This window comes from Tachypleus tridentatus, chromosome 1, assembly GCF_004210375.1.
Source record: "Tachypleus tridentatus isolate NWPU-2018 chromosome 1, ASM421037v1, whole genome shotgun sequence".
NCBI lineage: Eukaryota > Metazoa > Arthropoda > Merostomata > Xiphosura > Limulidae > Tachypleus > Tachypleus tridentatus.
In genome coordinates, this window is record NC_134825.1 from 84,845,885 (window position 1) to 84,868,398 (window position 22,514).

The 22,514-nt window shown below is 33.2% G+C and overlaps 2 protein-coding genes across 2 annotated transcripts; both read left to right on the forward strand.

Annotated features, from left to right (window-relative positions):
* Positions 1-2,127: 2,127 nt before the first annotated feature.
* On the forward strand, positions 2,128-3,690 carry LOC143254227 (cuticle protein 14-like). Its single transcript, XM_076509029.1, has 3 exons — positions 2,128-2,267; positions 2,486-2,590; positions 3,121-3,690. The coding sequence occupies exons 1-3, from the start codon at positions 2,262-2,264 to the stop codon at positions 3,484-3,486; spliced, it is 477 nt and encodes a 158-aa protein (XP_076365144.1). The 5' UTR covers positions 2,128-2,261; the 3' UTR covers positions 3,487-3,690.
* Positions 3,691-16,272: 12,582 nt separating this feature from the next.
* LOC143254231 (cuticle protein 14-like) lies at positions 16,273-17,820 on the forward strand. Its single transcript, XM_076509045.1, has 3 exons — positions 16,273-16,430; positions 16,650-16,754; positions 17,284-17,820. Exons 1-3 carry the CDS (start codon positions 16,425-16,427, stop codon positions 17,647-17,649), a joined length of 477 nt encoding a protein of 158 aa, XP_076365160.1. The 5' UTR covers positions 16,273-16,424; the 3' UTR covers positions 17,650-17,820.
* Positions 17,821-22,514: the final 4,694 nt, after the last annotated feature.

Sequence of the window (22,514 nt, forward strand, 5' to 3'; positions counted from 1 at the left end):
TAATGAGATCGTTCCTTTATCAGTTGGTTAAAATTTTACTTAGATGTTTAGAAAGAAGTTGCGAAACAGTTCCTTATTAGTAAATTTAAGACGTTAACAGTTAGCGAAATAATTTTTCTTTGTATGATATTAAAGAGTGAGAATTAGTGAATGCATATCTTTGTTAGAACGCTAAAGTCATGGGTTCGATTCCCCTCGGTGGACTCAGCATATAGCCCGATGTGGCTTTGCTATAAGAAAACACACACACATGCTACTCTTTGAGAGTGATCTTCAAAGACGAAGGGTCCGGCAGGGCCAAGCGTGTTAAGACGTGCGACTCGTAATCTGAGGGTCGCGGGTTCGCATCCCGATCGCGCCAAACATGCTTGCCCTTTCAGCCGTGGGGGCATTATAATGTTACAGTCAATCCCACTATTTGTTGGTCAAAGAGTAGCCCCAGAGTTGGCGGTGGGTGGTGATGACTAGCTGCCTTCCCTCTAGTCTTACACTGTTAAATTAGGGGCGGCTAGCAGAGATAGTCCTCGAGTAGCTTTGTGCGAACTTCAAAAACAAACAATCAAAGACGAAAGAAAGTAAAACCAACTTTACAAATGATAGCGGGAAGTAATAACATCAGTTATTTTAATGTGCACTCGAAATCATGTGAGGCAGTGACACAAGTTTATATTAAATGTTTTTTTACGAAGTTAGAGCCAGTGAATTTATTTCTTGGTAAGTAATTTTCAGAATTCAGGAAATGATTAATTCACTTTAACTTTTATGACTTTAAAAGTATGAAATGAAAATAGATTTGGATATTTTATTTAGAAAAATATTAAATACACAAAAAATACTTGTAAATTCTAAGATGGGCAGGATGTATAGTGAGAAATAGTTGCTCTCTCACGCTCAAATTTTCATCAAACTTGAATTTCGGCAATTGTTTTATCACATTAAATAATGCAAAGAAAACATAAAGTAAGGAATATATGTATGTTTTATAATAACAAAGCCACATCAGGCTATTTGCTGACTCTACCCAGTGGAATCGAACCCCTGATATTAACGTTGTAAATCAGTAGACTGACCACAGTACCAGCGGAGGACATAAAGTAAGGAAGTTCATAAATTGGTATCGTAGCAAAAATTTATTCAGAGCATGATTTATAACTGTTACATTTAATTTTTCTTAGAAGGTGTAAATTTTGATATGAAAATACTGATATATATATATATATAAGCTTATTAATATAAAATTTCATTTTTCAAAATTGTTACCAATTTTAAACTAAAAAATACCTTTACTCAGACAACTATTTCTATTATAGGAGTAATATCGTATAAATATCGTAGTTATCAAGCCCAAAAACTTACAAATGGACTTCTGTGCTGCGCCAACAATTGCATCGAAACCCAGTTTTTTTGTAAACTTTAAGACTTACCGTTGAGACACTGAAGGTATGATGGATTAAATAATAAAAAAAAAATTGTTTGTTTTTTGAATTTCGCACAAAGCTACTCGAGGGCTATCTGTGCTAGCCGTCCCTAATTTAGCAGTGTAAGACTAGAGGGAAGGCAGCTAGTCATCACCACCCACCGCCAACTCGTGGGCTACTCTTTTACCAACGAAAAGTGGGATTGACCGTCACATTATAACGCCCCCACGGCTGAAAGGGAGAGCATGTTTGGCGCGAAGGGGATGCGAACCCGCGATCCTTAGATTACGAGTCGCACGCCTTAACACGCTTGGCCATGCCGGGTCAAATAATAAAGTATTAATGATAAATGATTGTAACCCAGTTTGGGACAGAGATGCGCATTTCTTCGACCAGTCAGAATAATAATTTTTATTCTTCAGTTGATTATTACTTACAATATTCTTTCTATTTCTATAGTCCTACAGAAAATAATAGAAATTTTTAGATTACTATCATCCTTGTCCGTCGAAATTAGGTCAAGGTTAAAGGAACGAGGAAGAATACCGCCAATGACCACACCTTCTTTCCTGAAGCCGCTCTGTAACAAGCAAAACTAATACGAACATTTATGTCTAACGTAGTAACCGCATTTTTCCAAAACAGCTTTAACCTTGAAATGAACACCTAAAGAATAAACCTAATAAAATTTGAAAAACAACGGATAAAAATAACCTAGCTTTATTAAAATTAAGAATTAATTGTTTGAAGGTTTTTGTTCAGCGAGAACGTGAAGTATAAAAGCTTCTTTCATCTTGTACTCAACAGCTATCTTCCTCTGGAAGCCAACAAACACAGATCACAATGAAGGTAAGACTCACTCAGCCATTAAGATACTTTCTGAACACTGATTGTCTTTAGTGTAAGACGATTAAACTTGCAGATAGATTAATTTTCTTACAATTTTATAAAAAAATATTTTATAACCTTAAACAAATGTCTAATGTTATGTGAGTGAGAAATACAGTTTAATAGCGGATACAATACTTAAAGCTACAATATTATTGTTTAAATTTCATCCTCTTTAGGTCCTGATCGTTCTTGCTGTTATTGCTACTGCCCATGCTGGGTATTTTTACCACCCTGCATACTATTATGGAGCTGGTGGTAGTACACAGTATAAAACCCAAGACGTAAGTAAACCTTATCTCATGTTTCAAAGAATTTGCATATTGATATAGTACGTCAACGTAAAACTGAAGTAATAAGTAAAAATTACCTTTATGTAGCGGGATACTCCTGTAGTAAATTTTGTTAAAATTCGTTTCAAGACCTATAGTGTTGATTCAAACGTTCGTACTCATAAAACTTATTGAGTGTATGTGAAAATGAACACTTAATAACATTTTTTATCATCTATGAAATATAAAATTTAAAACTTTTGTAAACACTGATGTATCCTGTTTTATTTTCCATGCGAGTAAAATAGTATTACACATTCTTGGATAATAGCTTTTGTTTTTCTTTCTTAACGAGAAAAAATATAGCACATTAGTGTCAAAAAAGAGTGAACTCTATTTCTCGAATTTTCAGATATCACTAATCAGTGGTTGTTTCAGCAAATCCCATTCCTTAGCAGTGATCTCATGCTAGGAAAAACTAGAGAACAAGGCCTCAGAGGCCTTTTATGTTAACGACTACAATATTTTATTTTCTAATACAGAATATCGGCAACTACAACTTTGGCTACAATGAGGGTCATGCTACCGGAGGAACCTTCCGCAGAGAGACTGGTGATGCTTTCGGTAACGTCAAAATTGGTTCTTATGGATTGACTGACGCTGACGGTCGCAGGCGCATCGTAAATTACAAGGCTGATGCTACTGGCTTCACTGCTAACGTTCATACCAACGAACCAGGTACTGACAGCTCTAAGGATCCTGCCAATACTTTGATCAACAAAGCTCTTCTTCCTTCTACTTATTACGGTGGTTACTACCCAGGACACTATTACGGTGGTTATTACCCAGGACACTATTACGGTGGTTATTATCCAGGGCACTATTACGGACACCACGGTTATTACTAATTTAAGTAGTCAGGATCTCGAATGTTTGAACTGATTACCGCCCAACATTTGGTAACCCAAATTATGCTGGTATATAAATGTGGACATTGTTTTCTATTTTCTTTATAAAACTATAATTTTGTCTCTACTGCACCTAACGTGACGTGAAAATCTGTGTAAGTGAGACCGGAAAATAAAGACTCAAATCTCTTTATCTTTTCAAAATCTGTGTTGACATTTCAGATAACTTTGAAGAATTAAACCATAAACATTTCTACTTTTTGAATAATAACTAAAGCTTTCTATAAAGATCTTGCTTTGCGCCAATAAACGCTAAACAACAACAACAATCGTGTAGCCGTATACCGTATAAACCTGTTTTTTCTCACTGTTTCTCTTATAACTCATTAATCTCATGCTTAGTGATCATAAACATTTGAAGGACAAAATTAATACTAAAACATTGTGGACATTTAAAACATTTATAGCTTTATAAAAGAGACGAACATCAAACACTTTCAAAATTAGAATACAACAATTATGGTTTTTTTTCACATAATATTCATTACATCCTTGCACAATTTCTGACATGAATTATAGAATTAATACAAAGTTTGACATTTTGTTGAAAAATTGGTTATTTATTAAACCCAAATATAATTAACGTGTTTCGCAGCAAATGAGGTTTGTGTATTTTATTAATTACTTCTTGAAGATAATATTATTTCATTCACAAGGTGGTAACGATGTACATTTATTAAAATTAGCGATTTGGTATATACATTTATTATATGAGTAATATATCTCAGATTTAGTAATTTTGGTCACATTACTACATTGTCAATTTCTGCAATAATATTTCCTATGTTGAAAGTCCCAAATGGCCCAACGAAAAGTGTACATGTTTACTTTGTTAAAACCCGGGTTTCGATAATGGTGGTCGGCAGAGTACAGATAGCTTATCGTGTATCTTTGTGTTTAACAACTATAAATCAGTTCCCCAACCTATGTAGAAATAGAGTCTACCTATGTAGAAATAGAGTCTACTCCATTATGTTGGTAGTTTTTAGATCATTAATATATTATGTAAGAGTGAGAGGTAAAGATTTAAGAGTTTCTTTGGTTTGAATTTTACGCAAAGCTACACGAGGGCTATCTGCGCTAGCCGTCCCTAATTTAGCAGTGTAAGACTTGAGGGAAGACAACTATTCCTCACTACCTACTGTCAACTCTTGGGCTACTCTTTTACCAATGAATAGTGGGATTTACCGTCACATTATAATGTCTCCACGGCTGAAAGATCGAGCATGTTTGGTGTGACAGGGATTCGAACCCGCGACCCTTGGATTACGAGTCGAGTGTCTTACCCATCTGGTCGTGCCAGGCCTAGTTAAGAGTTAGAAGTCACATAGTCAGATGTTGTTAGTTTATAACTGACTTTAGAAATGCAATTATTTGATATCAGAAACTTCATCTGCTACAAGATTTAGGTTCTGTTACATTTGTTAAGAACATCGGATGTTTAGCGTAACAGGACAACTATTATTATATTTAAGAAAAATTAATATCCTTCTTCAGCATAACCTATACACCATTGCAGGTATACGTTTTTAAAACATTTTATATGAATGATGTAGCTCCAAATATTAAACAGTTTTGATTTGTTTAGTTATTTTACTTCTCAAAGGAAGGTTGTGATGACCCACGTGACCTATGACAAGAGTGTGAAATAACAACATGTTTATCTAACGTTTCGAAACACACAGATTCAACTCTCTGCAAATTCTTAAAGAAAGTGTAAAACTATAATAACCAATTATAACGTGAAAGTTAAACAGAAGCTTCTATTCTATGATAAAAGTTTGTAAAAGTAATATTAAGAGATTGTAAAAACACCTGCAGACCATTTTGGACATATATCTATAATAATAAATATATCTATATACTAAATAGAAAAAATTAAAACATGCTTGTGTCAACAGAAATTAAGTTTATTTAAGCTACTAAGACTTTGTTTAACAGGTATACTCCCTTTAATTAAAGATTCAAGTCTCTGTAAAACTTTAAAGTCTGTTTATAAGATTATGTGTCCAATAGCTTCACTGTGTATTCGGAGTTGAAACAAGTACCCACGTTGTTAATATCCATTATAACCTCCACAACTGTGCCCTCCAGCGGCATCTCTGCGGACTTAAACCGCTATAAACCAGGATTCGATACCTGGTAATAAGCAGAGCACACATATATATTTAAAAACGGCTGGTATGGGTAGAGAAAATTTTATGTAGAGCAGCGAACAAGTTTCGACCTTCTTCGGTCATCGTCAGGTTCACAAAGAAAGAAAGAGGTAACTGACCGATAGTTGACCAGATGTTTAAAGGGGGTTGTGTAATTGAGTGTAGGAATGTAGAGGACATGCTGAGATGTTTGATTATATTTATTAATATAGGTATAACGGTGTTCCTTTGTATTGGTTTATTTTGGCCTTGACTTGTTGTATAAGTAAAACTTCTTTAATTTTGCGTTTGTTTATGTTTGTTTCTTTATTTAGTATTTGGGTGTTTTTATGGTTATGTTGTATTTATTTGATTTGCAGTGCGTGTGAAGGTGACATTTTGTGTTCTTTGAATCTGGTTTCTGTTTTCTACTTGTTTCTGCAATATAGAAGTCTTGGCAGTTGTCACATTGTATTTTATAAATAATGTTGGTGTTGTGCTTGTCAATGTAGTTTTGACATCATATAGACCTTATTTTTGTGCCTGGTTTTTGAATAAATTTGGTATTAACTGGAATGTCATATTTTGTTACTAGTTTTTGCCAAATGTTGGTTATTTTTCTGCTGATGTCGGGAATATATGGTATGCACCAGTATATGGTTTCGTGATTTTTTGATTCGTGAGATATATTTACATGTGTTAGTTGATTTTGGTTTTTATTTAGATGTATACACATAATGTTTTCTACTGTTTGTGGAGTAAACTTATTGATGTTGATAAAGTATTGTTTTATTTTATCTAATTCATCGTTAATTTTATCTGGTGAGCATAGTTTTATGGCTGTGTTTATTTGGTTTCTTAGTATGTTGAGTTTTTGTTTTGTTTCATGTGCTGAGTCCCAAGGAATGTATAGTCCAGTATGGGTGATTTTTCGGTGGATTTCTGTTTTAACTTGTGTATCGGTTCTTTTAATTTCTTATAAATTAAAACATGTTTAAAAGACTTAACCAGGAGACTTGTGATACTTTCCACAGAAAACAAAAACAAGAAAACAACCGAAAATAACCAACAGAAAGAAGACAACTTTTACAATTCTATTGACATCCAACAGCCAAACTTCCCAGAAAAATTTAAAAAATATAGTTTCCAGAAACACCTAAAAATAACAACTTAAAAGGTTTTTTCAAAGATGTTTCTCAGGAAACTAACAACATAATTTCACAAAACAGAAAACTAAAATATAATCTTTCAAAAATAGACATTAATTCCATAAAAAACCCAAAACAAGACAAAAACATAAAAATTCTAAAAGCAGATAAAGGAAACGCTATAGTCATAACGAATACGAATGAATAATCCAAAAAGTGAAGAATATCTTGTCAGACACAAACAAATTTAAACCAAAACAAATACATCCAACAAACACACACGAAACGCAACTAAATAAAATGGTACTAAAAATGAAAAAAATTAACACAATTTCAAAAACACTTTGTTCCAACCAACCCAGTACCGACTCACGCGCACTTCAAATATACGGCATTCCCAAACCTCATAAACCAGATTGTCCATTACGACTAATAATGTCCACACACGAATCGTTTAATTACAATCTTGGTAAATACATAGCATGGACACTTTCCAAATATGTAACATCAACCAGCTTATTCATCAAAGACTCTTTTAATTTCAAGTCTAATCTTAATCATAATAAAGCCTTAATGGCCAGTTTTGATGTTATATCCCTCTTTACAGAAGTCTTAACCGCTGAAGCCTGCAAGATAGCCTTAGAACTCTACATCCGAGACCCTAACCCATAAATAGACATTCCCAGCAACCAATTAGGAACCCTCATAAAATTCACCACGATGAAGACAAACTTCATGTTCAACAACCACAACTATATAAAAACAAATAGCCTAAGCATGGGCAACCCAGTATAATCAGTTCTAGCCAATATTTTTATTACACAAGTTGAAACACAAGCAGTTAACACATCACTACATCCACCACTATTCTGGTACAGATATGTAGATGACACGGTTGCAGGATTCACATCTACAGAGTACACACTTAATTTTTTTCAATCACATTAACTCTATACATCCCAACATTATCTTCACATGTGAATAGGAAGAAAGCAATCAAATGTCATTTCTTAACCTCAAAATTTCAAGAACCGATACACAATTTAAAACAGTTACTTATTTCTTTCTTTGTGAACCTATCAATAACCGAAGAAGGTCGAAATGTTGTTCGCTCCTTTACATAGAATTTTCTCTATCCACACCAGCCGTTTTTACATATACACTACTGGCCAAAATCTTAAGATTAATAAACATAAAGAAAAATTATGCATTTGCGTTGTCAGACTCAACCACTTATTTGAGTAGAGCTTTGAAAGATGAAAATAAGAAAAGGGAAAATGAAAAAATGTCTCCGGTGGGATATCCTTATCGTGCCAGTAACGTTGGACCATCCAGGTTAAATTTTTTCTCATCAGAAAACAATACTTTTTTTACTTTTCTACGTCCCATGCTTGGTGCTTCTCAGGAACGTTTAACCGAGCTGTTTCGTGGTGTGAAAGGAAGCGTGGTCTTTGAAAACGTTTACGGTTTTTAAAGCCTTTCTCTCGTAGATGCCGTCTTATTGTTCTTTAGTTGCATTCTGCGTCCGTAAGGGCCTTAATCTGGTTCGACGATCAGCAGGTGTCTTGCCGGACAACCCGTCGAATCCTCCTGCTCAACGCCGGCGAAATTTTCTTGGGCCGACCACCTCAGGGTCTTTCAAGAAATTTGCAACAGCAGTTTTACTTCGCCCAATCTCACCAGCGATGGCACGTTGAGAAAAACTTTGCTTTTGCAGCTCGACAATTCTGTCACATTCAAACTCTGTCAACTTTTTAGCCTTTGCCATGTTTTTACTCAATGTAACACAGAAGATGTCAGTGAGAGATGTTGGCAATGCTAAAGCATGAACACAAATTATTAAATTTCATTACGTGTTTACCGATTAACGCTTCATTTCAGTATGGTCTTAAACTTTTAACCAACTAGTATTTTTGCTAATTTCATAGTGTTCACATTTTCTCTATTAAATGCTAAAAAAGTTTTTAGTTTTATTTTCCCTTTTCTTATTTTCATCTTTCGAAGATCTACTTAAATAAGTAGTTGAGTCTAACAACGCAAAATGCATATTTTTTTCTTCATGTTCATTGGCCTTAAGATTTTGGCCAGCAGTGTATATATTTCTCTACAAGTGGGTTTTCTAGTCATTACGGAGAGCACACATAGTTCTTTGCGTTGCTTTATGCTTAATAACAAACAACAAATCTGCAAGTGTGATGAAAATACATCCGTGCCTTCTGGTAGGCATTATGACATCACTTCGTAAGGACGCTATTTGACTGTAGATCTAAACGAAATGTTCAAGAGTTTCTAGCTTAAAATTAGGAATGTCTTTTATTCTTTTTATGTGATATAGAATTATTTTGACATAAATTGAACTTTGTGTATTGCTGACGCTTCAGTGTGCATTATTTGAAATGAAGACCACTTTTAGTGATAAATACTTCAAGTAGTTTGTGAGCCGTAATATAAACCACTGTGATATCTCAAAGAGCTTTGAACTGACTTGAGTAAATACACGAAAAAATAAATCAAGTGTTATCCCATATTAAATTGAATATTTTTAGTGATGTATGCTTACATACCAGCATGTGTCTCAATTCCAAATGTAAACCGTTAGAGCTCATGAATACAAAACAAATCATTCAATATTTTTTTAATACGAGGACTGACCGACCACTAAATAATGTGGTATGATACAAAGCGGTAATTACTTGACCTTAATGGTCTTACAACTGCGTTTCTTACCAATGGTTCTCTGGTTGGATAGCGGTAAATTTATGCATTAATAACACTAAAATGCGGAGTTTTATTTTCCGTGGTGGGCACAGCAGATTGCTCTTTGTGGCTTTGCTGTAAAACAAATAAGCAGCTTCACCTAATTCCCAGTGGCAAAGCGGTAAGTACGACGCTAAAAATCAGATTTTGATACCGTGGTGGACAAAACATAGAGAGTCTGTGATGCAGCTTTGTAGTTATCAACGACCAAACTTACCGCAGTGAAACAAAACTACAGTGAAAGTTATATCCCTTCTACATGTTCATAACACGTATTTTTTATGACAAAATTCAATTATTGTATGATCATAGTGATCTCCTATCGAGTTGTAGAAGCAAGCACGAGAAGGTCAGATTATGTTGAAGACTAGGAGGGGTCCGGCTTTAGCTCAGACATATGTAATTGCGATTTTACTTACTTTTGTCACTCACTGCCCTTCCCAGGTTTGATGTCCGTCTCTTTATTGCACGACTGATAACAATAGTTTATTTTTGGTATTTAGTTTTGGAATGAAAACGATGGACGTTTTTAATAAACAGTGTTCTTAATCAATAATTTTATGACCAGTAATAAGCTAAGCAATATTTCTAAAACTATGGATGAAAACCAATAATATTTTTAATTGGATTAATATAGTTCCTTGTTAAGGTTTTACTCAAACAGTACACATAAATTATTTAATGTAAAAAAGTAAAAAAAACAACAAAAGTGTTGACTGTCATCTTCTGAAAATTCAATACTACAAAATATAATGTGTAATTTTTGTTCAACGTTATGTCAATTCGAAATTGAGGATGATCGTTCCAAGAAACTAGTTACATCTTGTTGACCATTGATCGATATTTTTTGGAGAAAGAACAACGTTTCCAAAGTCACAAAATTATCACTCGTGAGTGGTTAACAAACTATAAAATTTATAATGTTTTGGTGTCTTTACTTTGTAGATTTTTTTATCTCGCTTACTCCGGCTGAGAAAACAATCATTCTCCAGTAAAAAAAATATTGTTTACATTTCAAGTTATCCCTAATTTAAAACTTGAGTCTCTGCTTTTGTCGAAATAGGTTCTCTAAGTTCTCCTTCGTAATGAGCATGCATTAGTCTATGTTATGGTATATCAAAATATAACGCTTAACTTGCAATGTGTTATAATTATTTAAGTATGCTTAAATTATTTAAACAGTCAAGTTGAAATAAAGCTTTTTCGTATAAAAACAACATAAATAAATCTCGATTTTTACAAAAATTGTTTGGCGAATATCAAATATATAAGTTCCTTAGCTGATGAAACATGAGAACCACAACGTCATTGTCATATCAGTACTATTGGTACGATAGCTTCAGCGTTTTTTATACGGTGAATATTGTAATCATTCAACCCTTTGCTGTAAATTTTGTTGTAAGAATCGGTTAGGGTTTAGAGTGTGAAAAACGGCCAACTTCTGGTATTAAGAGATTACAGCACCAAGTGTTGACAGAATTGTTGGAAGCATTGCTGCATGTCCAAGTTCATCAGATTCGGAATCTACAAGAATCCTTTACGACTACGAGACGTTTTGATCTAATATAAGGAACATGGATGTATTTGTCATGGTTCTAGAGAAAATGTATACATATATAAAATATAAAATGTATACATGTATAAAATATAAAATGTATACATATCAAAATATAAAATCTATACGTATATAAAATATAAAATGTGTACATATATAAAATATAAAATGTATACATGTATAAAATATAAAATGTATTCATATATAAAATATTTCAGAAAAAAATACTGGCAGAACGAAAGAAAAAAATAAACCAAGATATCAAGAGCAGAAGAAAAATATGATTCCAGAAAGAACCAAAAGTAGTTTTAAACCTAGTGTTCTTATTTATATATTAATAAATAGAAAATTATTAAGTATAATATTTGTATGGGTCAATGTCCGATAGAAATAATTTAAAACTTCAATAAAGTTGAAGGGAAAACGACGTGCGAGTTGAGCTCGATCGTAATAAAATCAATTCATCTCGAAAACGTGATGCGACAAAGTGTGGCTCAATACGACCCATAACTCCCTCTATAATAGAAATGAAATTTATATTCGCTGTGTACGCAATAATCACTTACTTAATACTCAATCATCTATATTATGGCTACATGAAACAGGTTATTTTACAGATGTGCAATAAAATAGAGCAAGTAGGTCCAATCATTCCGATCTGACCCCCACTAGTACAGCAGTAAGTCTCCGGATTTACAACGCTAAAATCAGGGGTTCGATTTCCCCAGGTGGGCTCAGCAGATAGCCCGATGTGGCTTTGCTATAAGAAAAACACAAACTCATTTCGATCTACACATCCATCATACTGATGCTGTCAGGTAAATGTTTTTTTATAAAAATTAAAACTTCAATTTTATAAATATCGGCCCCGAGATGGCCAGATGGTTAAAACACTCGACTCGTAATCTTATGGTTGCGGGTTCGAATCCCCGTCACACCAAACATGCTCTTCTTTCAGGCGTGCGGGCGTTGTAATGTGACGGTCAATCCCACTATTCGTTGGTAAAAGAGTAGCCGAAGAGTTGGCGGTGGGTAGTGATGATTAGCTGCCCTCCCTCTGGTCTTACACTGCTAAATTAGGAACGGCTAGCGCAGATATCCTTCGTGTAGCTTTTCGTGAAATTCAAAACAAACAAATCAATATCTGGATTCACAAATGGTACAACGGTATATCTGCAGATTTACAACGCTTTAAACAGAGTTTTAATACTCGTAGTGGGCAAAGCACAGATAGCCCACTGTGTTGCTTTGTGCTTAATTTCAAACAAATAATCAATATGTAGTTTTCTTTGTCTTCCTTTTGTTTTTTCGACGTTATTAAGTCAGAACATATGAATACTTAAGTTCAGCCATGTGTTGGCAATTTGCTTTAAAACAAAAACAAAGTAAAAGTTAGAATATTTATATAATAGATTACAGTATTAATTTTTCCAGAGAGCGAACGTTTTCAAAATTATCTCTACAGATGATAGGACTATTGCTGGTGTTTTGTTTTTTAATATTAATATAAAATAAGCTGTTTTCTTCTTCCAGAAAGAATTCTGCTAAAATATGTAAAAATTTAGTGTTGAAAATGAGTTTTATATAATGCTAGGTGTTTAAAGTTATCAATGTGAAAAGATCCGTATGTAACACATGGGCTGAATGATCATATCAAAGATCCCAAAATTCAGCCATAGCTATCTATAATTTAGAGCTCGTGACCAAAGGGGTTCTCAGCTTGACCTCCTATTTCTGGGGAGACACCTGGCTCTCTGTGTAATGCAGGTGGTTGCAAGGTTTACACTACTGAAACCTTTTATCAAACATTGCAGTACAAATGAATGGCATTAGAAGTGTTTGAATCAATTTATTACATCATTGCATTTCCTTTTTTGTGTGATTTAATCAGAATCCCTATCAATAAAACCTGACAAACATGTAAATAAATTTGTTTTTGTATTGGATAAACCAACGATAGACTAAATCTTGAAATTATATCTTGAAAAATAAAATAGCGGATACTAACCAAGACAATCTTCTTGACTTGTTTTTTACTTCAGTTGTATAATTAAAATCAGAATAAGATCTTGAAAACAAATATCTCGATGAGCAGTGCAAAAGGAAGAAAGATACAAGCAAACAACTTTAATTACTTATATTGTGTTTACAGGACTGTATTAATTGGATTGAAAGCAGGTTAAATATATTTGATATGATTGTGATGGTGTAACAATGTAAGGAATTAGTGGTCTAAGATAAAATAAATATTTTGGTCTAATCATTTATTCCCAATTGTAAATTGCACTGAAATCATTGGCATGAAAAGAATGAACTATTTCTTGTCAATACAATAACTTTGAAAGTATCATATTATTATCTATACCGATGAATTAATGGTACTGGAATCACAATATTTAGTGTAACGACATTACAATAAGAATTGTTAAACAAAATGTATTATTTTTTTATTTCTAAAACAAGTTTTGTCCTGATAGTAACAAATTGTATAATACACGGTTCAAGTTTGTTGAAACGTTTCAAAAAACTCTAGGTTTTGGGTTCAGTTTTTAAAATATTTCATACAGATTAGTGGAAACATTCATGGTATAAAAATCAATATTAGGAAAAGTATGAATTTGTTCTTCGCCAAAGACAAATCATAATTGCAATTTGTAGCATATACCTCGTATTGTAAGTAATTTTAAGAAATATAAAATGTTATTTTCTCATACATCCTTTTTTACCATTTGAGTAATCACATTAATTAATATTATAAATTAGCATGATGTGTATATAAATCAATATTATTACTAGTATTATTTCATAATCATGGTTTTTGAAATATTAACTCACATGTGAAATAGTTTACATTGTTTTCCTCCGAGTAAATTAGAGATTAAGATTATATATATTATAATCTATGAAATCGCAGCTTTTTGTAAAATATAACACAATGGAAATGAAACTTCAAAACGTATTCATATTATATTTAGCTCTAAAAATAAACGTGGCAGTGATTTAATTTAAAAGAAGCGTTTGTTTGTTTTTGAATTTCGCGCAAAGCTACTCGAGGGCTACGTGTGCTAGCCGTCCCTAATTTAGTAGTGTAAGACTAGAGGGAAGGTAGCTAGTCATCACCACCCACCACCGACTTTTGGACTACTCTTTAACCAACGAATAGCGGAATTGAGCGTCACATTATGACGCCCCATGGCTGAAAGGGCGAGCAAGTTTGCTGCGACAGGGATTCAAACCCGCAACCCTCAGATTGCAAATCGAACGCCTTAACCTACCTGGCCATGCCGGGCTTTGAAGGAAGTGAAACAAATCCCGTAATTGGCTGTTTTTCTCTACTGGAATGTTCTAGAAATGTTGTTTCCTTGGAAACTGGCTAGTGAAACTGAAGTACTTTTGTTGATGTGCTTGCTGAAATTAGTGAGGGTCGAGACAAGCATACGGGAGAAGCCGTTCAGAGATGACAATCTTGAAGTCCAGCTGTGGTTGAGTCGATGAAGTCGGCGGCGACGGAGCAAACTAAGGAGATCCAGATGTGCATATTTTTAGTTTTGGGTTTAACGATAATTTTGAATTAACTTAGCTTAATGTTTTTATAACCCGATGTATTTGACAAAAATGTTGATTAGTTTACATTGAGATATGTTAGGTTAACGACTCTTTTCATGAGGATGGGACCAAAGGTCCAATGCCCGTTTCAATTTGGATGGGGTGGGGGAACTGAAGTGCCTGGATAAAACCCATATAAAAGCAATACATATTGAATATTAATACACTGTTTTCATCGTACTTTAAATATATATAGAATAACAGTAGTAACTTCAGACAAATTAGGTAAAAAGACACCACTGTGATTATATGTACAGTTCATATGCTTCTTTCTTTTATATAAAGACATCCTGAACTACTCATTGTGTCCATCGCGAGGAATAAAATTCTGGATTTTAACCTTGTGAGTCCGTGAGCTTAATGCCATCCCACAGCAGAACGTAACTTTTACTACCAGTGATCTAGTGCTACTATTCTTAGATTTCTAAACATATCTAAACACAATACCGTTATATACAAAAGAACAAACCAATACCATTTATAAATTAATGAAAAGCTTCAATCAAATATAGCAGAATTATATTTATCTTATTATTATTGGAATATAGATTAATTTGGAATAAATAATACACCTGGTTTCGACACAAGAATATATGTAAGTTATATTACTATGCTGCTAAATTTTGTTTTTGTTTCAACACCATTTAACAGTATTGTCAAAAAGAAGACAGTAATATTTGTCCAACATTGAATTTGATTTATTTTTCTAAACATAAACTAAAACATAAATGTTCTGATAAATTAAAAGCTTTTCAACCTATCTGGTCAGTATAATAAGTACATAATTTGTTTAAAACAAGTTTATTTGAAAGTAATAAAAATATTATTACGAAAATTAAGGTTTTCAATAGGTAAAAATGTAATTTAAATAATAGTGACCAAAACGTTTCTTATGTACAATAATAATAAACGTAAAGACATAATTTGCCCTAACTTAACTCTCTCATTATTTTCCATTCCAAGAGTCTGTAGTGACGACAAGCCTAAAACTTAGTATAACGGTACTTCATTAAAATAATCTATACACCCTAAATTTTTAACCTCTAAAATGGGTTTCGTGATATTTTTTATCATTTTAGAAAGTTATAATAATAATGTTAAACCAAAAATTATATTTTTACTGAAAACTCCCCAAAATATTTATAAAATGTTAAACTAGATAGATGTCATAAAGTATTATAGTTCTCTCTGTGACCCTCACAATCTGTGTTTCGGTCTATCAAAAGGTTAACTTTAATTATTATTATGTATTTTTTACAATATTGTTTTGTTTCTATAGTCTAACGAAGAAGAATAGAAGCTGTAAGATTAACATCTTCGCCTTTGCCTTTAAGAAATTAGATCAAGGTTAAGCATAAACGAAGAATACCGCTAATAACCACACCTTGTTTCCTTCATCCGTTTTGTACCAAGCACAACTAATACAAACATTTATGTCTAACGCACTAACAGGCATCTGGAAATCATAACTTTAACCTTGAAATGCACATTTTTTGTCTAAAAGACAAGCTATTCTAATACTTTCGGAAAATAACTGAAAAAAGTAATTTATTTCCTTTTTTTATAAGAATTAATTACTTGAAGGTTTTTGTTCAACGAGAACGTGAAGTATAAAAGCTTCTTCCATCTTGTACTCGACTGCTATCTTCCTCTGGAAGCCAACAAACACAGATCACAATGAAGGTAAGACTCACTCAGCCATTAAGATACTTTCTGAACACTGATTGTCTTTAGTGTAGGACGATTAAACTTGCAGATAGATTTATTTTGTTACAATTTTATAAAAAAAATATTTTATAACCTTAAACAAATGTCTAATGTTATATGAGTGAGAAATACAGTTTAATAGCGGATACAATACTTAAAACTACAATATTATTGTTTAAATTTCATCCTCTTTAGGTCCTGATCGTTCTTGCTGTTATTGCTACTGCCCATGCTGGGTATTTTTACCACCCCGCTTACTATTATGGAGCTGGTGGTAGTACACAGTTTAAAACCCAAGACGTAAGTAAACTTTATTTCGTGTTTCAAAGAATTTGCATATTGATATAGTACGTCAACGTAAAACTGTAGTAATAAGTAAAAATTACCTTTATGTAGTGGGATACTCCTGTAGTAAATTGTGTTAAAATTCGTTTCAAGACCTATAGTGTTGATTCATACGTTCGTACTCGTAAAACTTATTGAGTGTATGTGAAAATGAACACTTAATAACATTTTTTATCATCTATGAAATATAAAATTTAAATCTTTGTAAACACTGATGTATCCTGTTTTATTTTCCATGCGAGTAAAATAGTATTACACATTCTTGGATAATAGCTTTTGTTTTTCTTTCTTAATGAGAAAAAATATAGAACATTAGTTTCAAAAAAGAGTGAACTCTATTTCTCGAATTTTCAGATATCACTAATCAGTGGTTGTTTCAGCAAATCCCATTCCTTAGCAGTGATCTCATGCTAGGAAAAACTAGAGAACAAGGCCTCAGAGGCCTTTTATGTTAACGACTACAATATTTTATTTTCTAATACAGAATATCGGCAACTACAACTTTGGCTACAATGAGGGTCATGCTACCGGAGGAACCTTCCGCAGAGAGACTGGTGATGCTTTCGGTAACGTCAAGATTGGTTCCTATGGATTGACTGACGCTGACGGTCGCAGGCGCATCGTAAATTACAAGGCTGATGCTACTGGCTTCACTGCTAACGTTCATACCAACGAACCAGGTACTGACAGCTCTAAGGATCCTGCCAATACTTTGATCAACAAAGCTCTTCTTCCTTCTACTTATTACGGTGGTTACTACCCAGGACACTATTACGGTGGTTATTACCCAGGACACTATTACGGTGGTTATTATCCAGGGCACTATTACGGACACCACGGTTATTACTAATTTAAGTAGTCAGGATCTCGAATGTTTGAACTGATTACCGCCCAACATTTGGTAACCCAAATTATGCTGGTATATAAATGTGGACATTGTTTTCTATTTTCTTTATAAAACTATAAAATTCCTGTGTAAACGAGACCGGAAAATAAAGACTCAAAACTTATGTCTATAAAATCTGTGTTGAAGTTTCACACAAGTTTGAAGAGTTAAACCAGAAACACCTTTAACGTTTTCAATCACTAGTTTAATCACATCTGTCACTGTTTTGTTGTTGTCTCTTATTAAGTATAAGTCACAAAATGGACTATCTGTGTTTTGCCCACCACGGGTATCGAAACCCGGTTTCTGGCAGTATAAGTTTGCAGTTATACCTTTGTCTCACTAGAGGGCACTTTTTAGAGCTACTTTGAAAATTTTTATCAAACGACTTTGTTGTCAACGTGTAATGAAACCTAGCATTATCATGTAGGTTACAATTCGTATATCAACAATTTCTAATTTTTAATTTTTTTTAATCAGTTAGTACGAATGATGAAAAAGTTTTTAGTAACAGATTTAATTGTATATCATTGGACAAAAATATACCTTTCTTTAGTTATTTTTAGTAAATACGTTTTTTTGTGAACCAAAATAACATTTAATTCATGAAATTGTATACAGTAATTCTGTTTTTATAAGTGAGCTAAGCAAATTAACACTATCAAAATAGACACAATGCTATATAGTTATCATATAATATACACGTGAACTCTGAATTATTTCCTCATGTATTAAACATTTAATGCATAGTAACTGAATAAAAAGTAAAACCTGAAATATTATTAGCGTATTTTGTAGTGAGTAAAGTTTTATGTTTTATTATTTCTTGAAAAATGTTTTTTTTTTGTGAATTCCTAAATAAAAAGTTTAAAGGTTGTGATGAATATTTCCCGTTGTGGTTGGAAAAAATCATTTTTGTCTAGAAATTGCGTTGCAGATTTTCATTGTTGGTACTATTGTACATTACGTTTTGTCACGGTCAAGTAGTTAGGGTGTTCGATTCGCAATCTAAGGGTCATGGGTTTGAGTCGTTGCCCCATCAAACATGTTCGCTTTTTCAGCCACGGAGGTGTTATATATGTAACAGTCAAACTCACTATTCGTTAGTAAAAAAGTAGCCCAAAAGTTGGCGGTAGGTGGTGATGACTAGCTGCCTTCCCTCTAGTCTTATTTATATAATTCGTAACAATAATATAAATAAACATCGAATTTGTAAATACATACTTGTAGCTACTCGCAAACATAACAACAAGACATGAAAGCCCGAAGGCCTTACGGTAATTTGATATATGAATTAGACAGGATCAGCACATGTCACTGTTAAATTATATGTATTCGCAATTGAACAAACCAGAACACATCGGTTCACTGCACTTTACAGACTAATAGTCACTGGAATCACTTACTTTCAGGGTTCCTGGTTCTGATTATTTAGACATTCTCTTCAGTATTGTATGTGAGTCAGTTTTTCCTGTATGTACACCTGAGAGATACAAACGTTAAAGGTGTTTACAAACAGATCTAGTAGGCTCTAATGTGATCAACTGTAGTCATAAAGCACCATTAGTGTTGCAACTCAAGCCGCTGTTCTCTGGTTTTGAAATATTTGAATGTGAAAGCGTTCATCCAAATCATTAGAAAAAAGTCCAATACATTAACTTAAAAATATCATATATCGAAGTCTTAAGGAAATATTCGTTCCTGTCATATTCACGTGTCTGTATGTTTATTTAGGAGTTGAGTGCTACAAGTGATTGTAAAAGGTAAATATTAGATATTTCACGAAATAATACACTATATAAGTGAAATAAAATTGATAATTGTTTCAGAGTTTATACTAAAGTAGCAATATAGGAAAATGTTTAAGAAGATATGACGACATTATAGAACTCCGAAAAGTAAGTTTTTTTTTTTTTATATTAATCACAAGGCTACACAATGGGCTATCTGTGCTTTGCCCTCCATGGGTATCGAAACTCAGTTTCTAGCAGTTTGAGTCCGCAGAAATACCGCTGAGCCAATTGGAGAATCTCTGAAAAGTTCGAAAAATTAACAAACTAAATCGTATGAAGAAAAGTTGTTTACTGGTATTACTTGTTACTTGCTAATAATTGTTTCAACGTAGAATTTAAATACAAATTAATCTTACTTGAAATTAGAATTTTTTCTACGTACAAAAAGTATTTCAGCATTTATGTGGCTTTATTCTCAAAAACGTTTGCTTTTCCAGGAAACTATGAAAAACAATTTTTGACGTATTACTGTTTTTCTAAGGTTTACACCCTACAGGCACCTAGCGATCATGAAACTGATATTCTAATTAATAAAACACGAGAATAATTAACAGATTAAAATTTTTGAACTAATTAGAGCTTAAATTCATAAACGTTAACTATCTTTCTTGTGTTATAAAAATATTATATTTGTGGAGCCGAACCAGATAATGTGCCAACTTGAAAAGGTGCTATCCACAGACCATATATGGTAAACAGAAAAATTACCATCCATGATCGTAAATGCACCTTTACTGTTTTCTTTCTTTGAAGTCTTAAAATATTTTTCTGGCTTAACAGCAGTCGCTAATTAAGTATCTTTTTTTACACCAGTAATGTAACAGAATAGCCAAAGAACTGGAAAAGATGGTGATCACTAGCTGCCTTCTCTCTAGCCTTTCACTGCTAAATTAAGGACGGTTAGCGTAGATAACCTTTGTGTAGCTTTGCGTCAAATTCATAACAAGTAAACAAGTTTAATTAGCTATTAATAAATGTACAGTCGACTTTGCATAAGACAAATGATTGTATTTTATAACTTCAAATTGTTGTATAGATAATAAATTGTAATATTTTGAGATTATGATATTTATTTCAATAAATAAATAAGTAATTTATATATTTGAAAAATATTTTATAAATACTTTCTTTCTTTCTTTGTTTCTTGATAAGCCCAAAACTACTCAATGAGCTACCTGCGCTGTGCCCACCGCGGATATCGTAATGCGAGATTAAGGCTTATAATTCCGCTTACTTAACCCTGATAGCTCATTGTGGTATAGCTCTAAAGCAAACGAAAATACAGTGTTCATGAAGTGAACTAGGGTTACGTTGAGATAGTTAGCTGTACTTTATTTTATATTAAATTACTCTAGCTGAAAATTGTGTTTAATTTGTAATTTATTTTCCAAGTTCATTAATGAAGTTTTATAGCCTTCAATTCTTTGAAGCAATTGACAAAAGAAACCGTACAACAAAGTAAAGTTTCGTAGAATATCCAAATAAGTTGAAATAGTTTCTGCGAGATTGAAATGTCTATTAGTTTATAATCATAAATCTGTTTGTTTTGAACTTCAGTAAAAAACAACACCATGGGCTATCTGTGCTCTGCCTAGCACGAATATCGAAATCCCGCTTCTAACTTGTAAGTCCGCAGACATGCCGCTGTGCCAGTGGGGGAATATAACCTTAAAATAAATATGGAAAGAAAAATAAACTGTTTATACAGATTGTTTGTATTATTATTATGCCACTCGATTCCATGAAGGAACATTGGGCCGCAATCGCTTGCGGATTCATTAACAGGCTGTTTTTTTTAAGTGAGCAGATTGTTAGCCTACTCCACAGCTCCCAACCAGGAGGAGAAACCTGAGCCGTCCCTAATTGGGCTACTCTTGTACCAACGAATAGTGGGATTGACCGTCACATTATAACGCCCCCACGGATGAAAGGGCGAGCATGTTTAGCGCGACTGGGATGCGAACCCGCGACCCTCGGATTACGAGTCGCTCGGCCATGCCGCGCGATTATTTGTAAGGTCTATCTATATATAACGGTGTAAAATAATCTACACATTGTAAGTTTGTCTTCCTCAGATCTTGTGTGTTACTTTTTGAGTATATTTTGCTACAGTTGTTATACTTGGAAAACATTGACAACTGAGATATGTAAATAATTGGTAGTTGTAATTAAGGTCCAGCATGGCCAAGCAGGTTAAGGTATTGTAGCTGATGTGCTCACTTTTAAGTTTTGCTGATTCTATTTCCACAAGTTCTATTTTTATAGTATGTTTCAGAATAAAATAAATATTTTGTGAATACTATCGGTTTTAATCAGTGATGTCGAGAAACCCACTTGTTGAGAAATTTATATGCAAAAACGGCTCGTTTGGGTTGAGAAAATATTTTACATAGAAGAGCGAACAACGTTTCGACCTTCTTCGAAGGTTTTTGCATATAAATTACTATCGGTTTTTTATGTTTTTCAATAATATTGCTCTAAAAACATTGTGTGGTACCTTGTTTATTGGTTATGTAATACTTGAATGATTTTATCTCATAATTAGCCAAAACGTTTCAAGTTTAATAACAGGAAAAAAATGTGATAGTTGTAAATTTTCAGATAACATATGGAAATATTTGAATTTGTATAAATTATAGTAAAGCTGTTCAGATATTAAAGGTGAATTTTCAACAAATTTAATAATTGCCTTAGAAACTGTATTTTGGTTAGGTATAATTCCTGTGTGGTTGCCATATTTTTAAACACTTTAGTTTTTGAGTAAAAAATGAAACAAAATATGCAGGTTCTCGAACTCAAGTTCCTCTCGGTCGTTCGGCTGTTTCCGTGACGTTTTACAACTATGACGTAATAGTTGCCAAACACGCTTCGTTGCGCGCCGACCATTGTGTTCCTTTCAGTGCTGATGTTTTATATAAATCCATCGGTGCTTTTTTCGGCTTACATACTTTGTGAGACTATTTTTTGTATTGATACTGCTACTTTATGTTTGTTTTATAATAACATATTTTACTGCGTTGCTTATGGTTGTAAAAA

Bases quoted from the DNA above. Each gene is read 5' to 3' on its own strand.
- LOC143254231 (XM_076509045.1), top strand. The intron at 16,755-17,283 runs GTAAGTAAACTT...TTTCTAATACAG, and splicing joins CACAGTTTAAAACCCAAGAC to AATATCGGCAACTACAACTT.
- LOC143254227 (XM_076509029.1), top strand. The intron at 2,591-3,120 runs GTAAGTAAACCT...TTTCTAATACAG, and splicing joins CACAGTATAAAACCCAAGAC to AATATCGGCAACTACAACTT.